Source organism: Labeo rohita, chromosome 3 (genome assembly GCF_022985175.1).
Source record: "Labeo rohita strain BAU-BD-2019 chromosome 3, IGBB_LRoh.1.0, whole genome shotgun sequence".
Taxonomy (NCBI): Eukaryota; Metazoa; Chordata; class Actinopteri; order Cypriniformes; family Cyprinidae; genus Labeo; species Labeo rohita.
The window spans coordinates 7,834,099-7,862,062 of NC_066871.1; the positions used below are offsets into that span (position 1 = coordinate 7,834,099).

The 27,964-nt window shown below is 34.0% G+C and overlaps 2 protein-coding genes across 4 annotated transcripts; one reads left to right on the top strand and one right to left on the bottom strand.

The window, feature by feature from the left end:
- The first annotated feature begins 4,200 nt into the window (after positions 1-4,200).
- On the top strand, positions 4,201-10,577 carry mpg (N-methylpurine DNA glycosylase). The gene is made up of 3 exons (XM_051105985.1): positions 4,201-4,919; positions 9,524-9,728; positions 10,006-10,577. The coding sequence occupies exons 1-3, from the start codon at positions 4,695-4,697 to the stop codon at positions 10,422-10,424; spliced, it is 849 nt and encodes a 282-aa protein (XP_050961942.1). The 5' UTR covers positions 4,201-4,694; the 3' UTR covers positions 10,425-10,577.
- Positions 10,267-27,801, bottom strand: nprl3 (NPR3-like, GATOR1 complex subunit). Of its 3 annotated transcripts, none has more exons than XM_051105982.1 (15): positions 27,165-27,795; positions 26,940-27,009; positions 25,387-25,425; positions 24,479-24,611; positions 22,337-22,411; positions 18,762-18,915; positions 18,575-18,656; positions 17,057-17,194; positions 16,009-16,165; positions 14,541-14,647; positions 14,281-14,410; positions 13,621-13,810; positions 13,320-13,512; positions 11,713-11,893; positions 10,267-10,401 (listed from the first exon to the last, which is right to left on the bottom strand). In XM_051105982.1, the coding sequence occupies exons 1-14, from the start codon at positions 27,358-27,360 to the stop codon at positions 11,728-11,730; spliced, it is 1,830 nt and encodes a 609-aa protein (XP_050961939.1). In that variant the 5' UTR covers positions 27,361-27,795; the 3' UTR covers positions 10,267-10,401; positions 11,713-11,727. The 3 variants fall into 3 exon arrangements, with proteins under 3 accessions (XP_050961939.1, XP_050961940.1, XP_050961941.1); XM_051105983.1 differs by lacking the exon at positions 10,267-10,401 and having other exon boundaries at positions 11,367-11,893; positions 27,165-27,442; positions 27,672-27,801; XM_051105984.1 differs by lacking the exons at positions 10,267-10,401; positions 25,387-25,425 and having other exon boundaries at positions 11,367-11,893.
- Between the last annotated feature and the right edge of the window lie 163 nt (positions 27,802-27,964).

The following is a 27,964-nucleotide window of genomic DNA, read 5'->3' on the forward strand; positions in this document are numbered from 1 at the left end:
GTAGTGCAAATTGCAACCTTGTGTGAGATTGGAGGTGCAGCTTCTGGCTGATTGCCATGGCGCTATAAAAATGAGCCATGAGTGTATTTCACCTTGGAATGTTTATAGCATTCTTGAATTACTTAAACATATTGATTTACTCACTGGTAGCCAACAGTGTACTCCTTTCTATTTCTGACACCATTACGCATCAGAGTAGCAATGTGTGAGCATGCAGATCTCAGTGGTTTCCAGACCTGTGACCCGCAGGGAGACTTACCTAACCGTACAAGCAGGCAACCCTATAGTGCATATACACACTCAAACACATACATCAGCCTTAAGTGGAGGTTGTGACCACTAATTAGACACTGATGAATTGAGTTTGGATAGTATGTCAAGCAAGGAGGGTCTCCTGCTTATGCCATGGTCATATTGTCAGCACTGACAAGTTAAAACTGTCATTTATGTTTTGATTGTAGGTTAGTCTTTACAGGAATAGTTCCTGTTTGGTGGATTTTGCTGCTTGCAAGGAAACTCAAATCAATATTATTTAGTTATGTTTCAAGAAGCCATGTATTAAGTGGGATAATGTTTATCCAATGCACACCTTCCTGCCAGTCAAACTTGAATTTTAAGACTAGGGCTGTCACGATTCCTAAATTCAATTCAAGTATTCCATTTTAAAAAAAATCCTCCACTGCAATTTGCCAGTGTGGAGTAACTGACAAAATACCGGAAGTGGCGCATTTAACGGACGTGAATCCATGATATATTAAACCCATTTAATAATTATAATAAAGAACAATTCTACTGTGAATTCACAAAGGCTATTATTTTGTTGAACTGTTATCACTTACATGTGTGGAGCGTCTCAAACGCTATCTCTGCATGTTGCTGTGAGTTTGGGTTTATTATAAGGTTCATCTGGGAACATACTGCTCTCAATTTTATCAGATTTGTAAGGTAAATAATTTATAAACCTAAAACACAAATCACAATTTCAGAATAAAAGCTCAAACCCTCACTCTAGGTTTACACGGTTTGATGTCCACATATTGAAGAAATCACAGTGATTGCAGCATTTCTGTCATAAAGATATGGCCAAATATTAAAAATTAAGTAGACATTTGCATTAAAAGTTGTTTAGGCAATATTAAACAATGATTAGATCATGCAGTAAACTGTAAAAACAATCGTCAGGCCATTGGCGCCCTCAGCAATCATTTGTCATAATGCATGACGTACATTAGCTCCATTGTTTATAACATATTATATATCTTAACAATTTTGTTGAATAAAACCATGTGATTACTTGCTTTTGATATACTTTATTTGAACTAATTATTATTGCCTCATTGCTATTGTATATGTATTTTAAGTCATTTTAAAAACTACTGTTTGCTTATGTCTTTATGTTTATATATATACATACATACACTGAGGCACATTTTCAAATAGATGTTATCTTTATTAACAAACCGCATATTTTAAGTCTAAATAAGTACATTCTCACTGAAAACTCTTAAACCTACTTTCCGTGATACAAAAACAGTATTATTTATAAAACTGTAGTGGATTTGGGCGTCCGCCATGACACTTGCTGTGAGAAATACTGCAAGCGAAGTGATACAAACAATGAAACAGTTGGAATTCTGATATCACTACAATATCATACTCCTCTCAGCCAATCAGATTTGAGGACCAGAAAGAAAATATAGTATACTCTCAATAATTCTCAAGAAATTGTGAGTGTCAAAACATGCCACCACAGTGTTGCACAACAAGTTACGTGCTACTCAGGGTTGAAAGTTTCAAAAAATCCCTAAGCCAGACTTTGCGCAATAGTAGCCCACTACTAATGGTTAGCAAAATCCACTAATAACAATACGACCACTCTGCACTCTGCTCTGCCTTACCTAAGCACAGTAACATATTGCAAGCACTTCAAAGCCTTTGAAGGGGCTTCAGAGGAGTCAGATGGGAGGCCTGGGACAGGCTTTTGTCCATCCTGTCGTCTGTTCTTCAGTCTCAGCGAACTTTACAGCCGGTGGTTGTGTCCTCTGGGAACGTCCGCAGGCAAGCAGCCAGGTGTTCAGGAGTTGGCCTGCTGCTACCGATGACAGACATGCTGGGACCATAGAGAGTGGCTCAGCTAGTGCCTGAATCTGTAAGTCCCATTAAAGCCACTGCGCGTCACGCTGTCCCTTTAAAGTCACGCCAACTCTGAACATTTGCTTGTGTAACGTTTAAGAAAAATTAGCTTTATATGAGTATTCATCTGATATTTCAGTCATAGAAATAATGCAGTCTAACATTACGCAAGTAAGAAATGTTCCTGGATCATTGCTGGAACATTCCTGTAATAAACAATCATAGCCCAAATTATGGTTTCCCTAAAACCAGAGGCAAAAGGTTCGTTGATAATAATGTTATTCAAGCCATACAGCCTAATCTTACATCTATCCTTAAACCAAACGCTAAAATCTGATCCGCTGATATCCCTGTGTGGTTCTCCATGAGATGTTTCTGAGCATTTCCTCACCACAAACACTCACTCCCTCTGATATCTTACAAATCTCAGGCATTCCTGAGGGAATGGAGAGTATGAAATGTTTTTTTAAAGAATAAATAAGCTAAACCACAACTATTTTACAATAACAGTACAGTTATAAAATCAGTTTATTGTTATTGTTAACAGACAACTTAAAGATCATCGTACAGCAGCTGAGACTCTTGAGTTCCTCTCAAAATATTGGCATCCGTCTGTATCTGTGTAATATATGTGAAATATGTGGGAACATTTTAGATTTTTTAAGTGGCACTAATTCTGTTTTATGTTTTTCTTTCTAAAAAAAATTAAAAAGATACAACAGCATCAGCTTCTGCTGTTTCTATTTCTCTGGAAAATGTCAGAGTTCAAGGTAGGTTTGCTAAGGATAACCTTTAATTGTAAAAGTACCTTTATATGCTATTGGATTTATTGTGAGCATTCACCTAGTCTGAAATTGGACATGAACAACCTCTCAAGTCATAGTTATAACTAGGAAACTTGGAGATAATTTGGATACACAAGTTTCCGAGTTGGGCGGGCCATAAACATTTAATATGGTGGAGAGAAGAAACATAGCTAGTTTTATTTGATTTTCCCACAACATCTACATTGCATTCTCCTGCCATTACAGCCATGTATATTTATGTACACTACCAGTTAAAAGTTTTTGAACAGTAAGATTTTTTGTTTTTTCAAGAAGTCTCTTCTGCTCACCAGTGCTGCATTTATTTGATCCAAAGTACAGCAAAAACAGTATAAATCTGAAATATTTTAAAATAACCATTTTCTATTTGAATGTGTTTCAAAATGTAATTTATTCCTGTGATTTTAAAGCTGATTTTTTTTAGCACCATTACTCCAGTCATGGAGTATCGGTATAGTGTTAGAAAAACTTTTTATTTCAGATAAATGCTGATCTTTGGTCTTTCTATTCATCAGAGAATCCTGAAAAAATCTATTTAGCTGTTTTAAATATTGATAATAATAATAAAAATAATAATACATTTTTCTTGAACAGCAAATTATCATACTGAATGATTTCTGAGGGCTGTGACACTGAAGACTGGAGTAATGATGCTAAAAATTTAGCTTTGATCACAGGACTAAATTATAAAATATATTCAAATAGAAAGCAGTTATTTTAAATAGTGCAATCTCAACACGGCGGCCCCATTAACCTTTATTTACTTGTATATTTTGCAAGCAACATTTAAATAAATATTATTTCATTTTATTACAGTTGATGTTTTCCCATTGCTCAGTTCTTTTCAATGGACCCTTAATGGATCAATTACTCACCCTCATGTCATTCCAAAACCATAATTCATAAGGATTCTGTATACAATCTCTTTATGAACTTACTGAAAAATCAAATGTTTGATTGTGCAGACTTTTAGGGGAGAGACAGGGATCTCTCAGATTTTATTAAAATACCTTCATTGTGTGAACAAAGGTCTTATAGGTTTGGAATGACACGAGGGTGAATAAATAATAGCAGAATTTGAATAAACTGTCCTTTTAAAAACTTTTCCTGTCACAGCTCAGTGGATTTTGGGACTGTCTGTGTTCTTCACAAAGAAATGAAGGGCATGCCAGAATTTCCAAAACTTCTTCTCATTTCTTTAGATGCAAAAAATGGGAGAAATGGGAAAATTACTTGCACCATAGTGCGCTTTATTTCAACCGAAGATCAATCAAAGCAACTAAAAACTAAAAACTAAAAACCAACGACTCTGCTGTCCTTCAACCTACCGCCAAACACATGTCACTGGCCCTTTAAGAGAGGGTCCCACAATACTTTGCGTTTGCCAAAGATAAACAAACCCGGGCTACTGAAACTGAAGCTAAAGTACGATGTAGCTGCTGCTACTCCGTATTCAATATCAAGACAAACAGTACAGTCTTTTAAATGCTTTTTCTTCCTCAAGATGGCAGTTAGACTTATTTCAAATAGTCTGCACTAACAAGAACATTCTGAAGCATTTTGCTAAGTATCGAACGATAAAAGTGACATGATACATTTATGATCATATGTCTGTAATCTTACTGCGTGCTTTTTAGACTTTTGCATTCAACTTATGTGCAGAAACAGAGAGGAAGTCCATAACAAACCGGTTATGGTTTGGGAAAATATATAGCCTAATATTTTGTAATATTCATAATGACAACACGGAAAAGAAAGAAATCTTTAACGTTACCTCAATCAGAATCTGCCAGCGATCAGACTGATGGTGAACCTCTTAAGAGACTCGTTCAGTGTCAATCTGACACGAACTCTGTGGATCATCACCTCAGCCCTTATTTCTCAATGAAAGAGTCCGTCAGACTGACTTACAGCTTCTTCAATCAGCCCTGCGTTGATCTGGCAAAGGCCTTTCTCGGCAAGGTAAGAAGACGGTGATTTCAGGAAATCATTTCATGTGAAAAGGTTACTGCTGAATTCAGAAAACAGATGCTCCCAAAGTGTTAGTCATAACTAAAACTATTATCAATATTAGATGATGTTTTGGTTAAAGTACCGAAATTACTAGAACTGAAATACTGAAATGAAAGCTATATACACACTACCTGTCAAAAGTTTTTGAACAGTAAAATGTTTAATGTTAAAAAAGTCCCTTCTGCTCACCAAGCATGCATTTATTTGATCAAAAAATACAGCAAAAGCAATAATATTGTAAAAATATTTTTACTATTTAAAATAAGTACTTTCTATTTGAATATACACTACCGTTCAAAAGTTTGGGGTCAGTAAGACTTGTAATGGTCTTTAAAGAAGTCTCTTATGCTCATCAAGGCTGCATTTATTTGATTAAAAATATAGAAAAAAACAGTAATATTGCAAAATGTTTTTACAATATAAAATAATGTTTTTTATTTTAACATACTTTAAAATAGAATTTATTCCTGTGATGAAAAGATGATTTTTTATCAGCTGTTACTCCAGTCTTAAGTGTCACATGATCCTTCAGAAATCATTCTAATATGCAGATTTATTATTAGAATGATCAATGTTGGATAATATCAACAGTTGTGCTGCCAAATATTTTTTGGAACCTGTGATTTTCGTTTTTTTTTTTTTTCAGGATTCTTTCATAAATAACAAGTTTAAAAAGTACAGTGTTTATTCAAAATATAAATATTTTATAACAATGTAAATTATTTATTATTAACTTTCAATAAACTTTTAATTATTAACTTAATACATCCTTGGTGAATAAAAGTATTAATTTCTTAAAAAAAAAAAAAAAAAAAAAAAAAAGAAACAATAAAAATGTACTGACCCCAAACTTTTGAACGGTAGTGTATGTTAAAATAAAATTTATTCCTGTGATCAAATCTACGTTTTCAGCATCATTATGCCAGCTGTCAGTGTCACATGATCCTTCGGAAATCATTCTAATATGCTCATTTGCTGTTCAAGAAATGTTTATTATTATTTAAAACAGTTCAGTACATTTTTCAGGATTCTTTGATGAACAGAAAGATCCAAAGATCAGCTTTTATCTGAAATAAACAGCTTTTATAACATTATACACGATACCATTTAAAAGACATTTACAATGTTACAAAAGATTTCCATTTCAGATAAATGCTGTTCTTGTAGTTCTCTAGAACTTTCTATTCATCAAAGAAACTTGAAACAATTCTACTCAGCCATTTTCAACATAATAATAATAATAATAATGTTTTTTAAACAACAAATCAGAATATTAGAATGATTTCTGAAGGATCATTTGACTGGAGGAATAATGCTAAAATCCAGCGTTAAAATGACAGAAATAAATTGCATTTTAAAATATTTTAAAATAGAAAACAGTTATTTTAAATAGTAAAAATGTTTCACAGTTTTACTGCTTTTGCTGTATAAATGCTTGCAAACAAATGCAGGCTTGATGAGCAATAGAGACTTATCTAAAAAAACATTAAAAATCTTACTGTTCAAAAACTTTTGACTGGTAGTGTATATTTAAAATTTACACAGAATTACATAAACCCAAATTTTAATGGAAACTGAAAATGTAAAAATAATAGTTAAGAAATAATATTTCAGAATATTAAAGGGATAATTCAATTACGGTAGTCATTGACTTCCAAAGTATCCACCTTATTCTTCAACACGGAAGTAAGTTCTTGCATTATTTAACATATTATTAGTCAAATGGTTAAAATGGCATTAGTTTTGAATATCATACTCATCATATCATGAGTGTAATTCAAATCCCTCTGCTGTCAAAAAACAGAAAAATTGCCCAAGGCCTGTAAAAAATTATTCTCAGGAATTGTGTTGAAATCATGACCTGACATCCAGAAATGAGTAACACCCAGAAATGACTAACAACCCAAGCACATACTCACTGCTGGGCGAGAAAGTCAGTGCTCAGAAGCCCAATACTGACTTAATGGAAGAAAATGTTTCTTGAATGCCACAAAATTGTTGTAGTAATGCTTATAAAATGCATTAATTTGCTGCTTTTAGATATAAAGTTGTCAATCACTTTGGCTTCTAGGCTCGCTGTTTTAAATGTAGACAGCGTTTTAGCCAAGCTACACGGCTTCATTCAGTATGTGAACACGTGAAATACTTTGGCGGAGTTAAACGCAGGAAGCCTTTGAATCCACAGCGCAGAATAGAGTTGAACGGACACACAGAGACCTAATTTGCATTTTAATGAGGTTTAAAATGGAAAGAAGGCTGCGGAAAACATTAAGGCAACCGAAATACCAGAAAATTGGCCACACTGTTACATGACTGTGCAGAGTTTCCGTTTCAGGTTCAGTAAACCAGCACAAAATATGCCCTTGTTTGTTTTCAGTTTACCCGTGTGAATAGAAAGGGTGTAATGAGAAGCATGAAAAGCCATTATCATGTTTGAAGGGCATCCGGTCTGACCCATAATAGGTTGTTTGGTGTGACCAAGCACTCGTCCAGCGTGACAGCCTGTAGACAGCATGGAGAAGGTGACACTTGTGGCTTTCACACTCTGTTGAGCTCATTACACAAACACTGTTCACAGCGGCCTCGTATTTGCTCAAGCTCCCTGCACGACTGCTTGTAGCATCTTTTAGCGCCTTTTAAGCAGCCGTTTATAGGATAAGTGGACCAGATGAACCCACTTTGAATAAACAAAGACTTTAGAGCCAGGATGGCATTCTGCTCTCTTAATGGGACACACCAGCTGAAATTACTGTATAGTTATTTTATCTTATGTTGTGGTAATATGTTATGTGGTAATCTAGATTTGTTTATTTTATGAACTACTGTGGGTGGTAATCTATATTTGTTTATTTTATTAACTAACTCTTAGTGGTGTTTGCCCTGCGCTAAAACTGTTGCAGAGATGATCAAGTGTTCTGAGGTAATTTAGCACGTTGTGTTTGTGGTTTCTAGGGTGTTTGGTTGTCTAGTTTAAAAGTTGACAAGTTGTTGGTTTAATATGGTTTTAAAACTCAGTACTGTTTTTAAGATTGCATTTAATGACTCTAAAATGTCATGTATATATTTATGTAAAAAAAATTATATATATATATATATATATATTTTTTTTTTTTTTTTTTTTTTCTTTTAAAATGTCATGTTTTGTAAACTATTTTTGAATATTAAACTAACTAACCAACTATAGCAGTGAGTAACTAAAACAATTTTAAGATGATTTTAGTCAAAAGGGCTGAAAAATCATACAAGCACTACTATTTATTGGCTTATCACTTTTGACCAGTAGGTGGCGCTGTTACCAAATTGATGTGACAATGGCACATACAAAGTTTGATGTTAATATGTAAAAGCTTTGCAGATATACAGCCTCAGACGCAGTATGGCATCATTCCAGCAAATTCATTGATGTGTTAAACGATAACCATTTTGTATATCGACACAAAATCCGTAACTTTTTGCCAGCATGATCTGAAGATGATCTGGGTCAGATTTGGTGAAAATCAGACCAACAGTCTAGGAGGAGTTTAAAAAAGTATGTTTTCAGCATAAATCAAAATGGCATTTAAGAAGTTTGGCCAACTATGGCAAAATTGATATTGATGTTCTTGGCTTGATCCAAAGAGTTCAATCAAAGCTCATTACAATAGGCTAATGCAATCAAAAGTTATTAGCATTTTTGAAAGTTTGTGCTCCAAAATTTTCTGAGTGCCGTCAGGGCATGGTTCTAAAGACACATGCAGAGTTTCTGAAGAAGAATAATAAGAATGCCAGCGGGTACAATAGGTGCCATCGCCAATTGGTGCTTCATCCCTAATTACTGTTTTTATGATTAAAAATAAATGTAGCCTTAGAAACTTCTATCAAAAACAAAATCTTCCCAACCCTAAACATTTAAACACTAGTGTATGTATTTTTTTTTTTTGCCTGTTTTATCAGGATTTTTTACAAAAAAAAAAAAAAAAATTCTAAGGAGCCCAAATGTTTTCAACACTGATACTAATGAGAAATGTTTTTTGACATCTGAATATGATTTCTGAGCCCAACTGTTTTCAACACTGATACTAATGAGAAATGTTTTTTGACATCTGAATATGATTTCTGAAGGATCATGTGAGACAAACGGGAGTAATGATGCTGAAAATTCAGTTTTGCAACCACAGGAATAAATTACATTTTAAAATATATTAAAATAGAAAAGTTATTTTAAATTACAATAATATTTCATTATATTATTGTTTTTTATGATCAAATAAATGCAGCCTTAGAGACTTCTTTCATTTGAACAGTAGTGTTTGTAATTTTTTGCCTGATTTAACAACTGTTAACAACAATTAACAACAATCATAAATCAAACAGCCTAGAAAAACTATACCACACCTTTACTCAAACCACAGGATTTGAGATATCATTAGCCAGCTAACATTTGTGGTCTAATGTTTCTCAGTCAACAGAATTTGACACATTTGCACCACCTGCTGGATGTAAGATGCCTGTACAGACTCAGGACGTGGGGAGTTTTTGGACCAAGTGTGACATCTGGTTTCTGTGTGCATTAGGTGTTGGTGAGAAAGTTAAGTGATGGCACTGAGCTCAGAGGAAGGGTTGTGGAAACCGAAGCATATTTGGGCGGGGAGGACAAGGCGTCCCACTCGGCAGGGGGAAAACGCACGGAGAGGAACGCTGCCATGTTCATGAAGCCCGGAACCATCTACGTCTATCCCATCTACGGCATCTACCTCTGCATGAACGTCTCCAGCCAAGGTGAGGCTCCAAAAACCGCTGTAATCGACCACACGTACGTCTTCACAGGCGATGGAGCCGGAAGGCTGTAACCACAGATCCCTCACCGCTAGTCATGCGAGAAACAAGTGCTTTGTTTTGCTTCTGCTTTGCTTCTCTCCAACTGTTTCTCATTATAGGTCAATTTGGCACATTGCATAAACCTAGAGAAAGGTTGGAGCGTACGCTCGCAGACACAAGCCAACAGGAAGGAGACGGCATGGAGCCTTGCTAACTACTCTACTATATGTGTGTGCAGGGGAGGGGGCGGCGGTGCTTTTGCGCTCGCTGGAGCCTCTGAGCGGTCAGGACGTCATGAGGGGCATGCGAGCAGCCAAACGCAAGGCGGGAGCCAAAATCCTTAAGGAGAAAGAGCTCTGCAATGGCCCGTCCAAGTTGTGCCAAGCACTAGATATACAGCGCAGCTTCGACCGCAGGGATCTGGCCACTGATACCGAGGTGTGGCTTGAGGGGGACCCAGAACGAGAGACTGTCAACGCTGGAGAGGTGGTGTCGGCGCCTCGGATTGGAGTCGAGTCTCATGGCGAATGGGCAACCAAACCTCTTCGCTTCTACTTAAAAGGACACCCATGTGTGAGCGTGCTGAATAGAGATGTAGAGCGTCAGATGCAATCCTCTGCTGATCTTCATAACACTGAGATGGAAAGGACAGTCTGATGAAATGATTTTTACAGATGAAATCAGTCTTTAAAGGGATAGTTTGCTCAAAAATGAATAATTTACTCACTATTATGTTGCTCCAAACAACAAAAGAGATGTTTAGCACAATGTCCAAGCTGCTCTCATCAGTATAATTAAAGTGAATTTTAACCAGGGACTTTCAATGTTTAAAAAAAATGGCAAAAAGCACTCTAAATATATCATGACTTGTTCATTATATTCTCTGTAAGTCCTTATAATGCCATGCGATAACAAAAAAGCTATAGTTTAAGTTGTTCACCAGTAATGATCTCATTTTTCCTCACAAAGCCATCCAGTTGAGAAGAATATAATGCACAACTCTGTTTTTAAGCTGCAAAACGATGAGTCGTGATTAATTGATTCAAAATAAAAGAAAACTGTGTGTGCACTATGTATATTTATTATGTATATATTTAAAAAAAAATTGTATGCACTGTATGCATTTGCATGTAAACACCTGTATATAATTTATATTATATATAAATATTTTAAATATAAATCTAACATTGTTCCTTAATATATACATGTATTTGTGTGAATTTACATATACATAAGAAATATACACAGTACACACATATATTCTTATTTTGAATCTATTAGTTACGACTAATCGTTTTGCAGCTCTACTTGTTTTGTCAATTTTGGAGTTTGAAAGGCTCTAGTCACTAATCATTTTCACCGAATTACGAGCAAAAAGAGCAGCAAAATTGCTGTTAGAAAGTCACACGGGGTGGAACGACATAAGAGTGACTAAATAATGAGAATGGTCATTTTTGAGTCAACTAACCTTTTAGGTTTGAGTTCTAAACATCTCTGTTTTTTGTAACATTATTACATATTCTTGTTATTCCTGTAAATTGATTTTTCAGATGTTTGGGAAACCATTTGCACTTGGAGGCAATTACAACCCCCCTTTTCTCTTTCTCCGTTTACTCCGCACTCATTCTGGTCTGGAATTATCATCATGGTATGTGTTTTGGGTCTTGTTTGCTTGAGGAGATGGTTTATGACATCAGGGAGCAATCTCCACATAGGAGATGCTTGGGAGGATGCCCAAGGATGATTCACACACCATGACCCCTTAATCGTTTATTAAAATAAACCGCATATGAGGTAAAAATCATGACAACATGACAATCTTTGGTCAATACAGCTATACAGTAGATTATGTGAGGCTCACTTCATAAGCCACTTATGAAACTGAGCACGTCGAATGCATTTCACGCATGGTTATTTAAGCCACTGATGATAAGCAAACACTCACTGTTGAATGATCAATTTAGTCTGGTGGAGACTGGAACAGAGAGATGATGGGATCCTCGTGGTTGGTTATCACTAAAACACTGCGAAACTTATCGAATAAAGTTTTTAGCTGCGAGCGACGCATGTTCTCGTTGTACATGATCTCTTCCAGGTGATGATGGCCTCTGAAATAATGCAGCAGCCTAAAGAAAGACAAGACGACACTATTTTACTACATGCAGCAAAATAATGTTTATAATTGGATTGGTGGCTCAATCTGACTGAAAAGCCTTTATCTAAACACCTCATTCGATACGATTGAGCTTGAGCCCGAATTAAACTTCTACTGGATTTTGAACGGGCGGTGTAGATCTTAAATCAATAAATCAATGCATCACAATTTGTGAGATTTTCCAAATGCATCGTGATTCTTTCTGAAATCGATTCTGAGCTTAGTTTTTAACAGCAGATGGCAGTCTAATCTAGTTTTTAACACTCAAATGCTCAAAGTATGGAAGCCTGTTTTTGCCACTGAATAAAAAATAAAAACGGGAATTGCGTCATATAAACTCACAAGTTTGACTTTTTTTTTCTCAGAATTGTGAGATAAAAACTCACAACTGCAAGTTATAAAGTTAGAATTGTGGGATATAAACTCACAATTGCGAGAAATACTGAACTTGATTTTGTATCTTGTAATTCTGACTTTTTTTTCTCAGAAATGTGATATAAAGTCCAGTTCTGAGGAGAAAAGATATGTTCACAGAATTGCTAGTTTATATCTCACAATTCTGACTTTATAACTTGCAATTGCAGCTTTTTTGATTTTAATTCGGACTTCTTTTCTCACAGTTGCGAGTTTATCTCATGCAATTGAAACGATTTCTCAGAATTGCGAGATATAGTCGCAATTCTGAATTTATAATTTAATATAATTAATAAGTTTTTTAATTAATTTTTATCTCAAAATTCAGACTTTTTTTTTCTCAGTCATATTCAAAATTATGTGAATATTTACATACATTTTGCATTTTATGAATGTGCCTATGTTTGTTCCTGACTTTGTGTGTATACCTGTTTTAAAAACTGGTCCATGGAAGAGACTGAATATTTGCTTTTTAAAAAAAAAAAAAAAAAAAAAAAACTCTTTTCACATAAAAGTCAGCTTTCTTTTTAAGATATATCATCAAGACAAAAATGACAAATAACTTTTCAGTAGTATATATATATATTTCCCACCATAAATATATCCAAATTTAATTTCTGAATAGTAATATGCATCAGCCAAATATTGTCCTATCATCACAAACCATACATCAATTGAAGCTTATTTATTCAGCTTTCAGATGATGTATGAATCTCAATTACAAGAAATTGACCCTCATGACTGGTTTTGTGGTCCAGGGTCACATATATCTATATATTCAGAATACATGTAATGCACATATAAAACAAATGTGTGATTTGGATTGCAACATTTAGGCTTCACATAAACAGAACATTTAGAATCTAAAATAGCACTGAATTCATTCTAATTTGTGAAAATTAGCTCATGTATCCATACCTACTCTTTTGTACAAAAACTAGGTTTGAGATGGGAAAAACAAGCTATAAAAGACACTCCGTCACCTGGCAAACAAGCGCAGGTCCTCTGGGTTCTGTGCTGCTGGGACACGGAGGATGGCATGCCGCTCATGTTCGGTCAGGCTGGCCAGAAGAGTTTCTGTCATTCTTTTATTGAGAGGAGAATCTCCTCCGGTCTGGAGCTCAGCGCTTGAGTTATCCATACTGGGACTCGTGAGGGTCATGTCATCGCTACTTGCTGCAGAGGAAGAATGAGAGAAACTACTAAGACTTTTTTTGATCATAAAAGTGTTTTCACTTGTGTGTGTGGCTTTCAAGCTCCATTAGAGCTGACTGGGTTACATACTGGGAGAGCCGAAACTCAAGGCACTGGGTGTACTCAGACTTCGGCCTGTAAGGCGTGTGACTAGAGGTGGCTCCTCCTCCCGCAGACCAGGCTCCTCCTCAATGGGCGGGACCAGCAGACAAACATAAGTATGGAGCTGAAACAGCAGCCGATGCTGGAGCATCCAGACCACCATTTGAATGAGCTGGGCCTGCTCAGATACACACATGATGGTGTAGTTACAGCATTAAAAAAAACTGACAATACTAATCACACAAACTCTGACCCTTACTGAGATTAAATCAGAACCAAAGGCACAAATGCCTTGCTTTTTAGCAAGTATTTACAACATCTCAAACAAGTCAAACACTACTCTAATGTCACCATTTCATTACCTTGTAACATTTACATACAATTGTTGTGTTTTGCCACCTAATGGCAGTTGCACCGAACATCCAAATGATAAAATGAACAATGAATGTCTCATACTTTTGATTAAAATGCATCACATCTGGTCAGCTGGTTGATATGGCAAAAGTTAATGCTAAAAATGTATCTGAAAATTCTGCATGCTCCTATATGCAACTCCAAAATGCTCCTGTACTGCTTTCTGTTGAAAATGAATGACTCCTTGTCTGTTGTTTTGTTATAGATAGTAAAAAGCGGGGTTTAGACTCTTACCTCATGCACAGGGGCATCCAGTGGATTCCTGAACTCTGACAGAGATACAGGAAGTGAGAACTTTGCTAACATGGAGGGCAGGTCATGACCTGGAAATTGGAGGGCAAACTGCTCAGCCAGAGGAGAATAGCTGGGGGAGGGAGAAACGAAATCATGAATAATGTTTGCATTGAGTTTTTTTTTTTAAGGTATTGCATGTACAAAAGACAATGCAATACAATTTTACAATTTTTACGTTTTTTAAGAGAACTCATACTCACATGCAGATGTTAGCATGGGGAGAGAGCATATACACATTGTTCTCACAGAGAGGATAGATAATTATGGCTTTACCCCAGTATACCAAATGTGCAGCTATCTGGAAAACCTGTGGGAAGCAATTTAACATTTTAGATCATTGATTTTCCAGCTAGGGGGCAAATTCTAAAGGGGGCAGAAAATGGCTCAGATCATTTATATCAAGACAAAATGATAATTAATATAAATCAAAACAACTAAAAAATTATAGAACAAGGATATATGACTTAGTCTAATTTTTAAAAGTGATTTCTAGACCTGGAAGTCATGTAAATGAATAAAATGTTAAAACTCCATGTGTATTTTCATAATGGATTTATATTTTTCTAGTTATGCCAAGCTCTAAAACATTTTATCAGGTAGAAATGATAAAAATGTATTTTTTAAAATCCATATTTAATTCTAAATCCTTGCCCAATAAGAATGTACATATGAATAAAAAGTCATAAAAAGTGAAAATTATTTTTTAAATTTCATTTACACTACTGTTCAAAAACTTTTGAACAGTAAGATTTTTAATGTTTTTTATAGTCTCTTCTGCTCACCAAGCCTGCATTTATTTGATCCAAAGTGCAGCAAAAACAGTAAAATTTTGAAATTGATTTACTGCTCAAAAACATGTATTATTATTATTATTATTGTTATTATTATTATTATATTGAAAACAGCAGAGTAGAATTTTGAGGTTTATTTGATGAACAGAAAGTTCAGGAAAAAAGCATTTATGCAAACAGAAATATTTTGTAACATTATAAATCTCTTTATAACTTTTGATCAATTTAAAAGCATCCTTGCTAAATATATGTATTAATTTCTTAAAACAAAACAAAACAAAAAACAAAACATCATACTGACTCAAAGCTTTTGAATCCAAATTATTTTCTGTTATGCCATAAATAACATATTTTAAAATGTAATTTATTCCTGTGATCAAGCTTTTTATTTCAGATAAATACTGATCTTTGGATCTTTCTATTCATCAAAGAATCCTGAAAAAATGTACTCAACTGTTTCCAGCTGTTTTCAACAGCAAATCAGCATATTAGAATGATTTCAGAAGGATCATGTGACACTGAAGACTGGAGTAATGATGCTGTAAATTTAACCTTGATCACAGGAATAAAATACATTTTAAAATGTTATTTATGGCATAACAGATAATATGGATTTATCTTGCATTTCCACTAGGTGGCAGTATGAGACCAACTAATGCTTTAAACAAAAACAACTGCTGTAACTTGTATATCATAACTGTTCATTTTATTCCCTAAAACCCTATAGTGTCAGAACAGCATCCGATTTTTCACCAGAAAAGCTTTTTTCAAGACTAAATCTAGAACTTGTCTGTTAAACCAATGAACCGTTTCCACGTGTCAAACACTAAGGGAGGACAAGGCTGATAAAAGTGTACAGTGGCATCTAGTCTTTGACCTGTAGGAGAGCCAGGTCAGCATCTTGAGCCAGTTGCTGCAGGTTCTTCACAGCTGAGCAGGTCTTGATGAGGCGCACTAGAGCAGGAGAGCAGTCCAGAGGGAGCTGAGCTAGTAAGACTTTCTCATTGTCCAGGAGCAGCAGTGCGTGATACGGCCTGCAGGGGGCACACAATCACAACACTACTTGCAGTACAAATTACACTCTGGTCTTAATAGGAAGTGCATTTGTGACCCTGGACCACAAAACCAGTCGAAAGTAGCACGGGTATATTTGTAGCAATAGCCAAAAATACATTAGATGGGTCAAAACTATTATTTTATGCCAAAAATCATTAGGATATTAAGTAAAGATCATGCTCCATGAAGATATTTTGTAAATTTCCTACCGAAAATATTTCAAAACTTAATCTTTGATTAGTAATATGCATTGCTAAGAAGTTCATTTGGACAACTTTAAAGGTGATTTAGATTTTTTTGCACCCTCAGATTCCTGATTTTCAAATATTGTCCTATCCTAATAAACCATACATCAATGGAAAGCTTATTTATTCAGCTCAATTTATGGTCAATTTATTATTTACCATCTCACTTTCAAAAAATTGACCCTTATGACTGGTTTTGTGGTCCAGGGTCACATTTGAAAAGCGGGCGAGACTAAGGCCATGTTCAGAATATCATATAACCACACATAATACTTTCTTATTAAATAGTGTAATACTGTACACAAAGAATACATGGATAACATACTACTATTTTTGCCAAAAATTTGGGATTCTTACATCTCACAATTCAGTGTGATCAAACTAAAGAGCACTGGATGAACCAGCAAAAGCATTTTTAAACATGCTTTTCTTGCATGAAAAAGAAAGAAAAAGATTTAAAAATACTGCTTGTTTCATCACAATGACAAAAGTTAACAAAATTACATAAACAAAAAGGAAGCAAATTAGCAATTTTTATTTTCCAGAAAATAACTTGATGCAACATGTGACATGTGACAATAATTGAAATGTTGCCAAATAAGCAGGATATCATCTCTAACTCACCGAATGGCCTTTAGGCTGTGCTCAAGAGCTTCTGGTGGGATGTGTTTCCCTCCTACACGGTGGATTTTGTGTGGCAGGCAGAAACTGACCTCAAGCCAGTTATTAATGTGAAGCCGAACCACTCCAGTTGTGCAGAGGCTGAAAACAAAACACAATATTATAAAGAGCTGTTGTTTTAGTGCAGAATATGAATAAAAGCAAATACCTGTTTGTTTACATCTACTCTTTGCAACACATTTATGAAAATAATTATGAATTTCACATTTCATGCTTAAGGATTTAAGTTCAAGTATCAATAACAATACTAAACACAACTGTAACCTCTATAATACTACATGCATTCATAAAGACAGTCATTGGTTGCATCCCTGATGCATTAACGAATCAGCTGTTTAAATTAATTAGTTTAATGAATTTCTTTTTAATATTTAAAGTATCCTTTCATTTTTCTAAACAACCATTGTAAAAATTATAAATGAACATTAACAAACATTAATCTTAAGCATTATTTATCTATAAACTGGAAATAAGCTTTCCACTGATGTTAGCCAAAATCATTAGTATACAACTATTTGATACAAGATACAACTATTTGAATATCTGGAACCTAAGGTTGCAAAAAAAAATCTAAATACTGAGAAAATCACATTTAAAGTTGTCAAAATTAAATTCTTAGCAATGCATATTACTAATCAAAAGCTAAGTTTTGCTATATTTATGGTAGGAAATTTACAAAATATCTTAATGAAACATGATCTTTATTTAATATACTAATGATTTCTGGCAGAAAAGAAAAATCTATCATTTTGACCCATACAGTGTATTTTTGGCTATTGCTACAAATACACCCGTGCTACTTAAGACTGGTTTTGTGGTCCAGGGTCACAAATTACAAATACAATATAATAAAAACAAATATTTTATAAAATTCGACTTAGACAAAGACAAGATTAAGAATAATTCTATAAAAGATTCTTTAAATGCACTTGTGATAAAAAATTGTAAAAGTTTTTCTGTGTCCATAAATAAGTCCTTAAAAGTTTGTCCTGATAAACAGTGCCGTCTCTTAAAATTATAAATCGGACAGACCAAAAATATATGTTTTATAGAAAAGTTGATGCTATAGTACTGACTGATTTTAACACTGACTAATGAAAAAGTTCATTTTTGTTGTTGTGTGAGCTAACAATCACTCAGAATATGAAGAATATGAAAAGCTTTGGGAGTCAGCTGTCCACGACAGACCTAAACCAGCCAAGAAACCAACAACAACAACAACAACAAAAAACACACTCAGCAAAATATCAATTATTCTTATTTAAAAAATGCAAGAAAATACACGCCCCTAACAGAACATGTTCTTTTGGATCAATTATAGCCCTTACTAACCTATTCCCTACTCCTAACCATAACTGACCCCTAAAATCAAAGGGAAATTTGTTATGTTATATTAAAGCCTCTAACTCCAGGTGACAGGAGTCCTTGGGTAAATGACATTCAACATAAACCTATACTCACCTGTCATAGGCCTCTTTTAGATCTCTTGCTAATTTACACTTGGGAAGGATCTGGCGAAATGGCGACTGTGGGGTGCCGTCCGCTATAATGACAGGTAAACAGCATGGTGAAAATCATGTAACACCTTCAGTAATTACATTTGCTGGACAAACATTTCACATCTCTAGGGAATGAGGGAAAGTCTCACTCTCAGTCATGGTGGTGACCTCGTCTTGCACAGCCAGCATGAGCTTGGCCTCTCTGGTGAGGTACTGACACCTGCGCTCCTCGTGCTGCAGCGCTATGGCGATACGACGAGACAGGTTATGCATACAGTTGATGACCGAGGCATCTGCATTGGCCTGTAGCAGGCAGAAACAGAGATGAAACACAGTTATTATTCAGTTGATGAGCAGGTCAATGACATCACAATTTTGCTCATATCTATTAGTTTGGTAACACTTTACAATAAGGTTCATTAGTTAACATGAACTAAGAATGAACAATATCTCTACAGCATTTAATAATCTTCATGTTCATGTAAATTTCAGTATTTAGTAATGCATTATTAAAACCACAAGTTGTGTTTGTTAACATTAGTTAATGCACTGTGAACTAACACGAACAAACAATGAACAACTATTTTTTAATAACTAACATTCACAAAGATTAATAAACAGTGAAACTGTTCATTGTTCGTTCATGTTAGTTAATACATTAATGCTAACAAATGACACTTTATTGTAAAGTGTTACAATTATTTCATTACACAACATTAAAAATGCAATAATTCATGCATGCAATTACTTGAATACAACTCTTTTATGACAAATTAAAACTGTCACAGATTTGAAGAAAATAAATGTTGACAAGAAAATGTCAAGTAGTTTGGCATGATCTTCTAGGATTCTTTTTCATTTCTTAGAGAGAAAGAAATTCTAATAACAAAAAAATATGTAACAGTTTCACTGATTATTAATAATCCAAACAAGTCTGTATTCAAGGTGTGAGTGTGAAATTCCAACTTTTATTGAAAATAGCATAATCAAAAGCATATAAAACCAACATAAATACAAAATACAAATAGTACATTTCTAAGAAATTATCACGTATTTTAAACTACATTTAAAATTATTTGTACCTTTTCTGGACACAGTTCTTTGTCATTGACAAATAAATAAAATTAAGTTACAGGTACAGCTCAGCCAAAAAGCTGACTTTATTGGCATTTGTTGGTTTTTTTTTTTTTTTTTTGTTTTTTTCTGGATTATATAACTTTTCTTGTTTGGCTGTTCACAATACGTTTTACACATAAAAAAGGCATTTTTCTTTTCAGATATGCAGCCAATGTGCATGTGCAAAGCACCATAGTTACACAATTATATGTAAAGAAATAAATCTTTGTTAAATGAATCAAATTACTATTATGATCTGAAGTGTATAAAATTGAATTCCAATTTATAAAAGGTTATTAACGTGAAGCCGAACAGCTCTAGTGCAACGGCTGAAAATAATGCAGTGCAAATACATTTACATTTCTTGTTTGTAAGAATTCAACATAAAAGACATGCATGAAGATGATGATGATGATGATGATGCAATAAGGTTAGGAAAAAAAGTAAAAATGCCACTGGAAAAAAATTAGGTGGCAAATATGGACTAATGTTGGTTGGCTGTATTTATATTTATTACTATATCTGCTATTACATGGCAGATACAAATGAAACATTCAACAAAATATCATAAATAAAACATAATATAATTTTATAAATGTATATATTTTTATATATTATTCATTTGATGAGTGGATCATGGATGTGATGTTCATTTTTTGTCCACATTTATTCCAAAACATTAAAAAAAGCATTAATTTCTGACTTAAATACACCTCTTCTATGATAAACAATTTAACTTGTATTAAAAATCATTTTAATTTTTTAAAATGGCGCATAAAGTACAAGCTAAACCACGTTTCAAATGTGCATGTATGGTAAATTTGCAGATTAATGGTGGGCATGGTGACAGATGGAGAGTACTGAGAAAGGGAGTGGGTATGCTGGGGAACTGATAGGAGCATGAGTTTGCGTTTTCTGCAGCTGGGGCTTTGACTCAGCACTCTGCCGTGTCAAGTCATGCTGGCACAGGGGTGGGTCTGATCGTGTGCAGTCTGATTGTGCAGAGAAAAGAGTCCCGCCTCCCTGTCAGTCAGTCTGATAGACAGCACACAGGAGGCTTATCACAATCCGCACCCTTTCTGAGAAGCCAAACTAAACTCTCAACCTTAGATGGCTTCACAAACAGCTGATTCACTAGACAGTGCCTCCACAAAGTATTTAGACAATGAAGTCATAATTAAAATTGTTTGCATTTTATTGCAATATATAACAAATATCAAACCATGGTTAAACCAATAGATCAAAGTCTCCAGATACTGTACATTTTGCATCTTAATTTAGAATAAAATACTATTGTATCATATTATGTAACTAACATCATAATAAACTTGTTTTGCTGAAAATGTGTGATAAGCCTCTTTAAAATACACTGCACTTGTTTTGATATTTTACATATCTAATTTCATGACCAGTCATATATTTCTAGGCGTATCCTAATATTTTTGTTGGCCACTGACTATCTTAAAAAGTGGTGTGCAGTATATTTTTTACTTAAATTCATGATAACATATGAATTATAAACTTTCAAACTGACAATTAAGTCATTTATACATTAAAAATGCATATAGTTTATTGCAATATGTAACATATCGTTAACACTTTACTTAATGCCTTTATGTACAACGCATTGATTATGCCTTGTAATGCACGTTATAATACACTATACAATCTCATGAATAATTGTAACCACAGTTAATACATTATAACACTTTATAACACTATGCATTTCAAATTTGGTTATAATTATTTACGACAAGACAATGTATTATAACACATATTATGATTAATTATAATGCATTATGATAACTCTTTAATGACCCTTTATTAATGCATTATACATAAAGGCGAAAAGATTACAAAAAGTAAAGTGTTACCCAAATATCAAAATATGATCAAACCAAATTAAAGTTTTCAAATGCTGTACAGTTTTCATCCTAATTTAAAACAAAATACTGTAATTTTATACTGTATAACTTCTTGCATAGCAAGCTTGTGTGTTTTGCTGGAAATGTTTTTTTTTTTATTATTAAAATATATTGCGTTTAGTTTGATATTTTATAGATTTAACATCATGATAGCCACACATCAAGTGTATCTTAATATTTTTGTTACCCACTGCATCTCAAATAGAGAGCAAAATATTTTTTACCTTAAATTTGTGATATTAACTGATGAACTTTTAAATTGACAATGACGTTTATACATGAAAAATGCACACATTTTATTGCAATATGTTACAAAGATCAAACCATGATCAAACCAAATAATAAAAGTCTCCATATACTGTACACTTTGCATATTCATTTATAAATACTATTGTTTTATACTCTATAACCTACAGTATATGTGTGTTTTGCTGGAAATGTGCGATTGTGCTTTTTTTTTAATAAGTTGCGCTTGGTTTGATATTTATATGTCAAATGTCATAACAGTCACACATTTTTAAGTGTAACTTAATATTTTTGTTGGCCACTGTATCTCACATAGTGGTGTTCAAAATATTTTTCAACTTGAATTCATGATAGTATATTCATTTATACACTTTTTTTTCCACATATATCTTAAGAGATATGTGTTCATTAGGAGTTTAAATATATTGTTTTCTTACCCTTAATGCAAAAACGACACTGAACAGGATCATGGTGGGCAGTTCTCTTTTGGGGGAGGGGTCAGTTTTGGAGACCTAGCAAAGGAACATCATTAAAAAAATAGAATTACATTAAGTTCATTTTATTAATATGCACGTACTTCAAAGAGATACATGTGATGATAATTTCAGAGCAAGGATAAATAATGTTTTGCTTTCTTTTAATGTCAGTGTTAAATTGTATCAACAGTAAAATTAATTGAATGCTGCAGTATATTTGAGAAATAAATGTGAACTGTTAAGTATGTGTATGAAGATTATACTTTCATTGTGCAGATTAGCATAACAGATGATGCATTTTATGATGCCAAAGTCATCTTTTAATCTTAATCAATACTGAATTTACTTGTGGCTTGACTTTACGTATTATATATTATATTGTATATCTTAGCTAGTAGATCATGATCATGAAATTAAATGTTCTTTTAACAAATGCAAAGTGTTTGTTGGCAGGAGGAGTTTTTCTTGGTACAATGGGCTCCTTACATATTTTCTGTCTAACAGAAGGTGGAGCTCTTAGCCTATGTTCATGGTAGTCACCAGTGCATATGCAATATATCATACATACATTACACATAGTTTCCTGAGGACTCAAACATGGTGAGATGGTTATGGAAAGAATAAATGGTCACTAAATATGACCTAACAGCAATATAACATTCAAAAGTTTGAGGTCAGCAAGTTTTTAATGTATTTTTATTTATTTTATATTCTTTAGAAATAATGGATACTTTTAATTTATAGCAAGTATGTTTTGTATTCAGCAAAAGTGCCAGTAAAGACAAACCATTACAAAACAGTAAAGACAAAAGTTACAAAATTTTTCTTTTTCAAATAAATCCTATTCTTTATAATTTTCTATTCATCAGAGTTTGATTTCTACAAAAATATGAAGCAAAACAACTGTTTTCAACATTATTTTCAACAAACCAAAAACAAATCAGCATATTAGAATGATTTCTGAAGGATCATGTGACAATGAAGACTGAAGTAATGATGCTAAAAAAAATTCAGCTTTGCTGACCCAGGAATAAATACATACATTTTAAAATATATGATAAAATATTGCAATGCTATTTCACAAAATGACTGTGTTTTTGACCAAACAAATGCAGTTTAAAAAAAAAAAAAAACATCACAAAATTTTATAGGCCCTAAAATTTTGATTATCATTTATTATTTTGGTATCATATATACAGTTAAAGTCAAAAGTTTACATACACCTTGCAGAATCCGCAAAATGTTAATTATTTTACCAAAATTTGCATGTCCTGAACAGTTAAACTGCCCGCTGTCTTTCAGAAAAATCATTCAGAAAAATCCTTCAGGTCCCACAAATTCTTTGTTTGTTTGTTTGTTTTTTTGCATTTTTGTGTATTTGAACCCTTTCCAAAAATGACACTATGATTTTGAGCTCCATCTTTTCACACTGAGGACAACTGAGGGACTCATATGCAACTATTACAAAAGGCAACACTTAATGAAAAAATATTACATTTAGGCAAAATAAGAAAAATGTACACATCTTCATTCTGTTCAAAAGTTTACACCCCCGGCTCTTAATGCATCGTTTTTTCTTCTGAAGCATCAGTGAGTGTTTGAACCTTCTGTAATAGTTGCATATGAGTCCCTCAGATGTCCACAGTGTGAAAAGCTGGATCTCAAAATCATACAGTCATTGTCAGAAAGGGTTCAAATAAACAAAAATGCTGAAAAAGCCAAAGAATTTGTGGAACCTGAAGGATTTTTCTGAAGAACAGCAGGCAGTTCAGGTAATCATTCAGGTGGATCATTCAGGTGACAACACAGTATTAAAATCAAGTGTATGTAAACTTTTGAACAGGGTCATTTTTTTATAAATTCAACTCTTATTTTCTCTTGTGGACTGTATGTTAATGTCTTTTATGTGAAATATCTTATTCAGGTCAGTACTAAATAAAAAATAACATGCATTTTGTATGATCCCTCTTATTTTGGTAAAACAATTAACATTTTGCAGATTCTTCAAAGTGCATGTAAACTTTTGACATGAACTGTATATCAGGGAGATCATGTCTTTTAACTGGCCTGACATCTTTGACACAGACATTTGGCATAACTAACCTGAATAGTGTGTGGAGGCTGCAGTAAGGTTGGATGTCCAACGAAGCGCACATTGTCTATTTTTAGCTCAAACTTCTTGCCGCACATATCAGACTTGGTGGCCAAGATGGTGGCGAGAATACTATCGGAAAACCTTTTAAGGCAAAGGAATAAAAAGTTGTATAAAGGACAGTGATCACAGAAGAAGTGAAACTAAAATCAGCTAATTACAGTGGAGGGTCTGGTTGGCTTTTAAGCTCTAATCAACTCAGCACTGAGAATTATACAGTCTAACCCATATTTCTAGGGGATTCACAAGGGATGGACGATTGGACAAATGATTTGGTGAAGGTGCTTTTTTACTGATCTAATTACATCACAAACCACCTCTAAAAAGTAGTGTGGTAATTTTGATCCTTCTGGCAGAGTTATGAACCTGTCCTATTTCACCCACTCAGACAAGAGTGAAACAAACCCAATAAGACCAATAAGCTAAGACAAAAGTCAGTGGTCTCTTTCAGTGGTGAAATTACATGTAAGAAAAAAAAAAACAAAAAAAAAACAACAAAAGAAACAGGTCTTGAAATGTTGATTTTATGAGCATTGCATTAATGCAAGTCCGTCACCTGTACAGCATTTGACTGAATGATATTTGTTGATTGGAAAAGATGATTCTCCCACAGTAATGTATTTCAATTAACGTAAGAACAAATATATAATATCCATTCCTGTGACCCAAGATTGAAGGTGATTATATGATTTTAAAATAACACAATTACTCACAATTTCCCAGATTGCCATTTGAGTGCATATATATGTGAGCTAAAAAATATACATATGCCAGACAAATTATCAGGGAGCAAAGGTGAATGAAGATAGGGTGCTCTGGAGGACAGAAAGGTGGTTTAGAATCGTGGTTTTAATCTTACCCTGCTACCAACTGTTCATCAGTTAGTGGAGTTTGTTCTCTGAAATGGGAATAGGGCCATAAAAAAAAAGAAAGAAAGAAAAAAACACAAACAAACAGAAAAGGAAAATGCAGCAGACAAGTTGGCAGGATGCATGACAAAAACAAACCAATTTTTAAAATTTAAAACTGGTCAGCCACAAAGCTTGTTGTCTTTTATATTTTTAAATGTGGTGCCAGTGTTAAACTGTGATATTTGTCCTTTCTTTTTTTCTTTTTGTTCTTTCTTTTAATATAACGAACAAACTTACCATTTAGGTGTCCTTTGTAATGATATAGTAAAACATTATGATGTTTTTTTTTTTGTTTTTTTGCCATTATGCAGATTTATTTGTAATGCTTTAGAATTTAGCATATAATAATAATCTTAAAATGCATTTGAAATTGTAAATTGTAATCAAAAGTTCTCTTCTGGATCAGGTCGTACATAAATCATGTTTCTTAAATGAACAGTTCACCCAAAAATGAACATTTCTGAAAATACACTCAATCCTACGGCATCAAAATGTATACGAGTTTGTTTTTTCATCAAAGAAATTTAGCGGAATTTCACTTGTTCACCAACAGATCCTCCGCAGTGAATGGGTGCCGTCAGAATGAGCGTTCAAACAGCTGATAAAAACATCACAGTAATCCACACAACTCCAGTCCATCAATTAACATCTTGTAAAATGAAAGTTGCATGTTTGTAAGAAACAAATCCATCATTAAGGTTTTCTTTTTTTTACTTTAAACATTGCTTCTGGCCAAAACTCCATAATTCATAATAACGCTTCATCCAGTGAAGAAAAATCCATTTCCTGTTCTCCTCTCACATCAAATTTTTGGAAAGTTTTGGACTGTTTTTGCTTTTAAAGGGTAATCGGTTTATGCTAATATTTCTCCTAATTAAGAAGAGATCAAATTTTCACTAAAGAATAAAATACAATAGAATACCAGAAGCAAAATTACAAAAGTTTAAAGTGCACATGTTTTGAGTTCGAAGTTACAAAATAGACCCTAATGGTGGATTTGCTTATTACAAACATGCAACTTTTCACTTAACAAGACATTAAGTGATGGACTGGAGACATGTGGATTATTTGTGTGTTACTGCGATGTTCTCATCAGCTGTTTGGACTCTCATTCTGACGGCACCCATTCACTGCAGAGGATCCGTTGATGAACAAGTGATGTAATGCTAAATTTCCCCAGATCTCTTCTGATGAACAAACAAACTCACCTACATCTTGGATGGCCTGAGGGTCCGTACTTTTTCATGAACTATGGTAAATTATTCCTTTGACGCCTCACTAATGACCCAGCATAATATCCAGACAACATAAAAAAAAAAAAAAAAAAAAAAAAAAACATATCGCACAATGGACATAATGGCCTAAAGGTGAGAACTTAACATGCCACCAGAGATAACTGCATGCAGAAAAATGCTGAATGCACAGAAAACACAACTCTAGTACAAAAGGAGCTTACAAAAGGAATAATAAACCCTTAATTCCTGTTTTTTTTTAAAAATACCTTGAATCACCATCCTGGTCTTCTGTGGAGTCACCTGATGTATTCAACACATATGGACTCCGTTGTTTTGCTTTGATAAAAAAAAACAACAACACACACCTTGAAAAGGACAACTCTTTGTGTATATTGCATGTGTACTAACACATAGAATCATAAATATCAGCTACAGTCTCCAATACAGACGTCAGAATTACATACAGAAGAAGAGGAAGCAATGACACTTACATGTTGCTGATGAAGTGTTTTCAGACACCCTCTGAAACGGGTATCGGAAGAGCAGTTTATTTCCTCTGCTCCCAGAGCTAACTAGTATAACACTTATGGGGCTTGTTTTTTCTCCATTTGGCTGGAGGCTGGATTCACCCTGTTTCCACATCAGCTTCGCATCTGAATTGACATCTACAGACCACTGCTTGTACATCCTGACGCGTTTTCTTAAGTATATATAATCTCAAGCGAATTAAGTTTGCAGCTGGACAGTTGTGGACAACTGAAGGGTTGCTCTGCATGAAAATTTACTTGAATAAGTACAAGACACCTAGTGCATTTTTTGAACTGCATTTCAAATAGCAATAGAAAAAACAGAAGAACTGAACAAAACGTATTTCAGAATAATAGCACCATAACAAGTTCTGTTAGCCTGCTCGCTAGCCAAAATCACAACACTAACGCAAACCAGTTACTGGTATCAGTCACAAGATGATAAATCAAAATATTTGATCCATCAGTTACCTTCTGGCGCCATGTGAATATGTGCAACTAAACTGACAGTTAAGTTTAGCAATAAAAGCTACGTAAATAATGTCAATCCTTACTAAAACCGACAGCATTGCAGCAGGACAATGTTTGGTGTTACACTGAGTGCGCCGTAGAAATACGAACGGTTAAGTGGAAAGGTTCCGCATATTGTACGAAAACGAACGAACGAATAAATAACTCACACATTAAGTTCAATTTACTCGTTTTACACGTTTTAAACTTTTTTTCAACTTAAAGCGCTTTGTCCCAGAAATGAAATGTCAGCT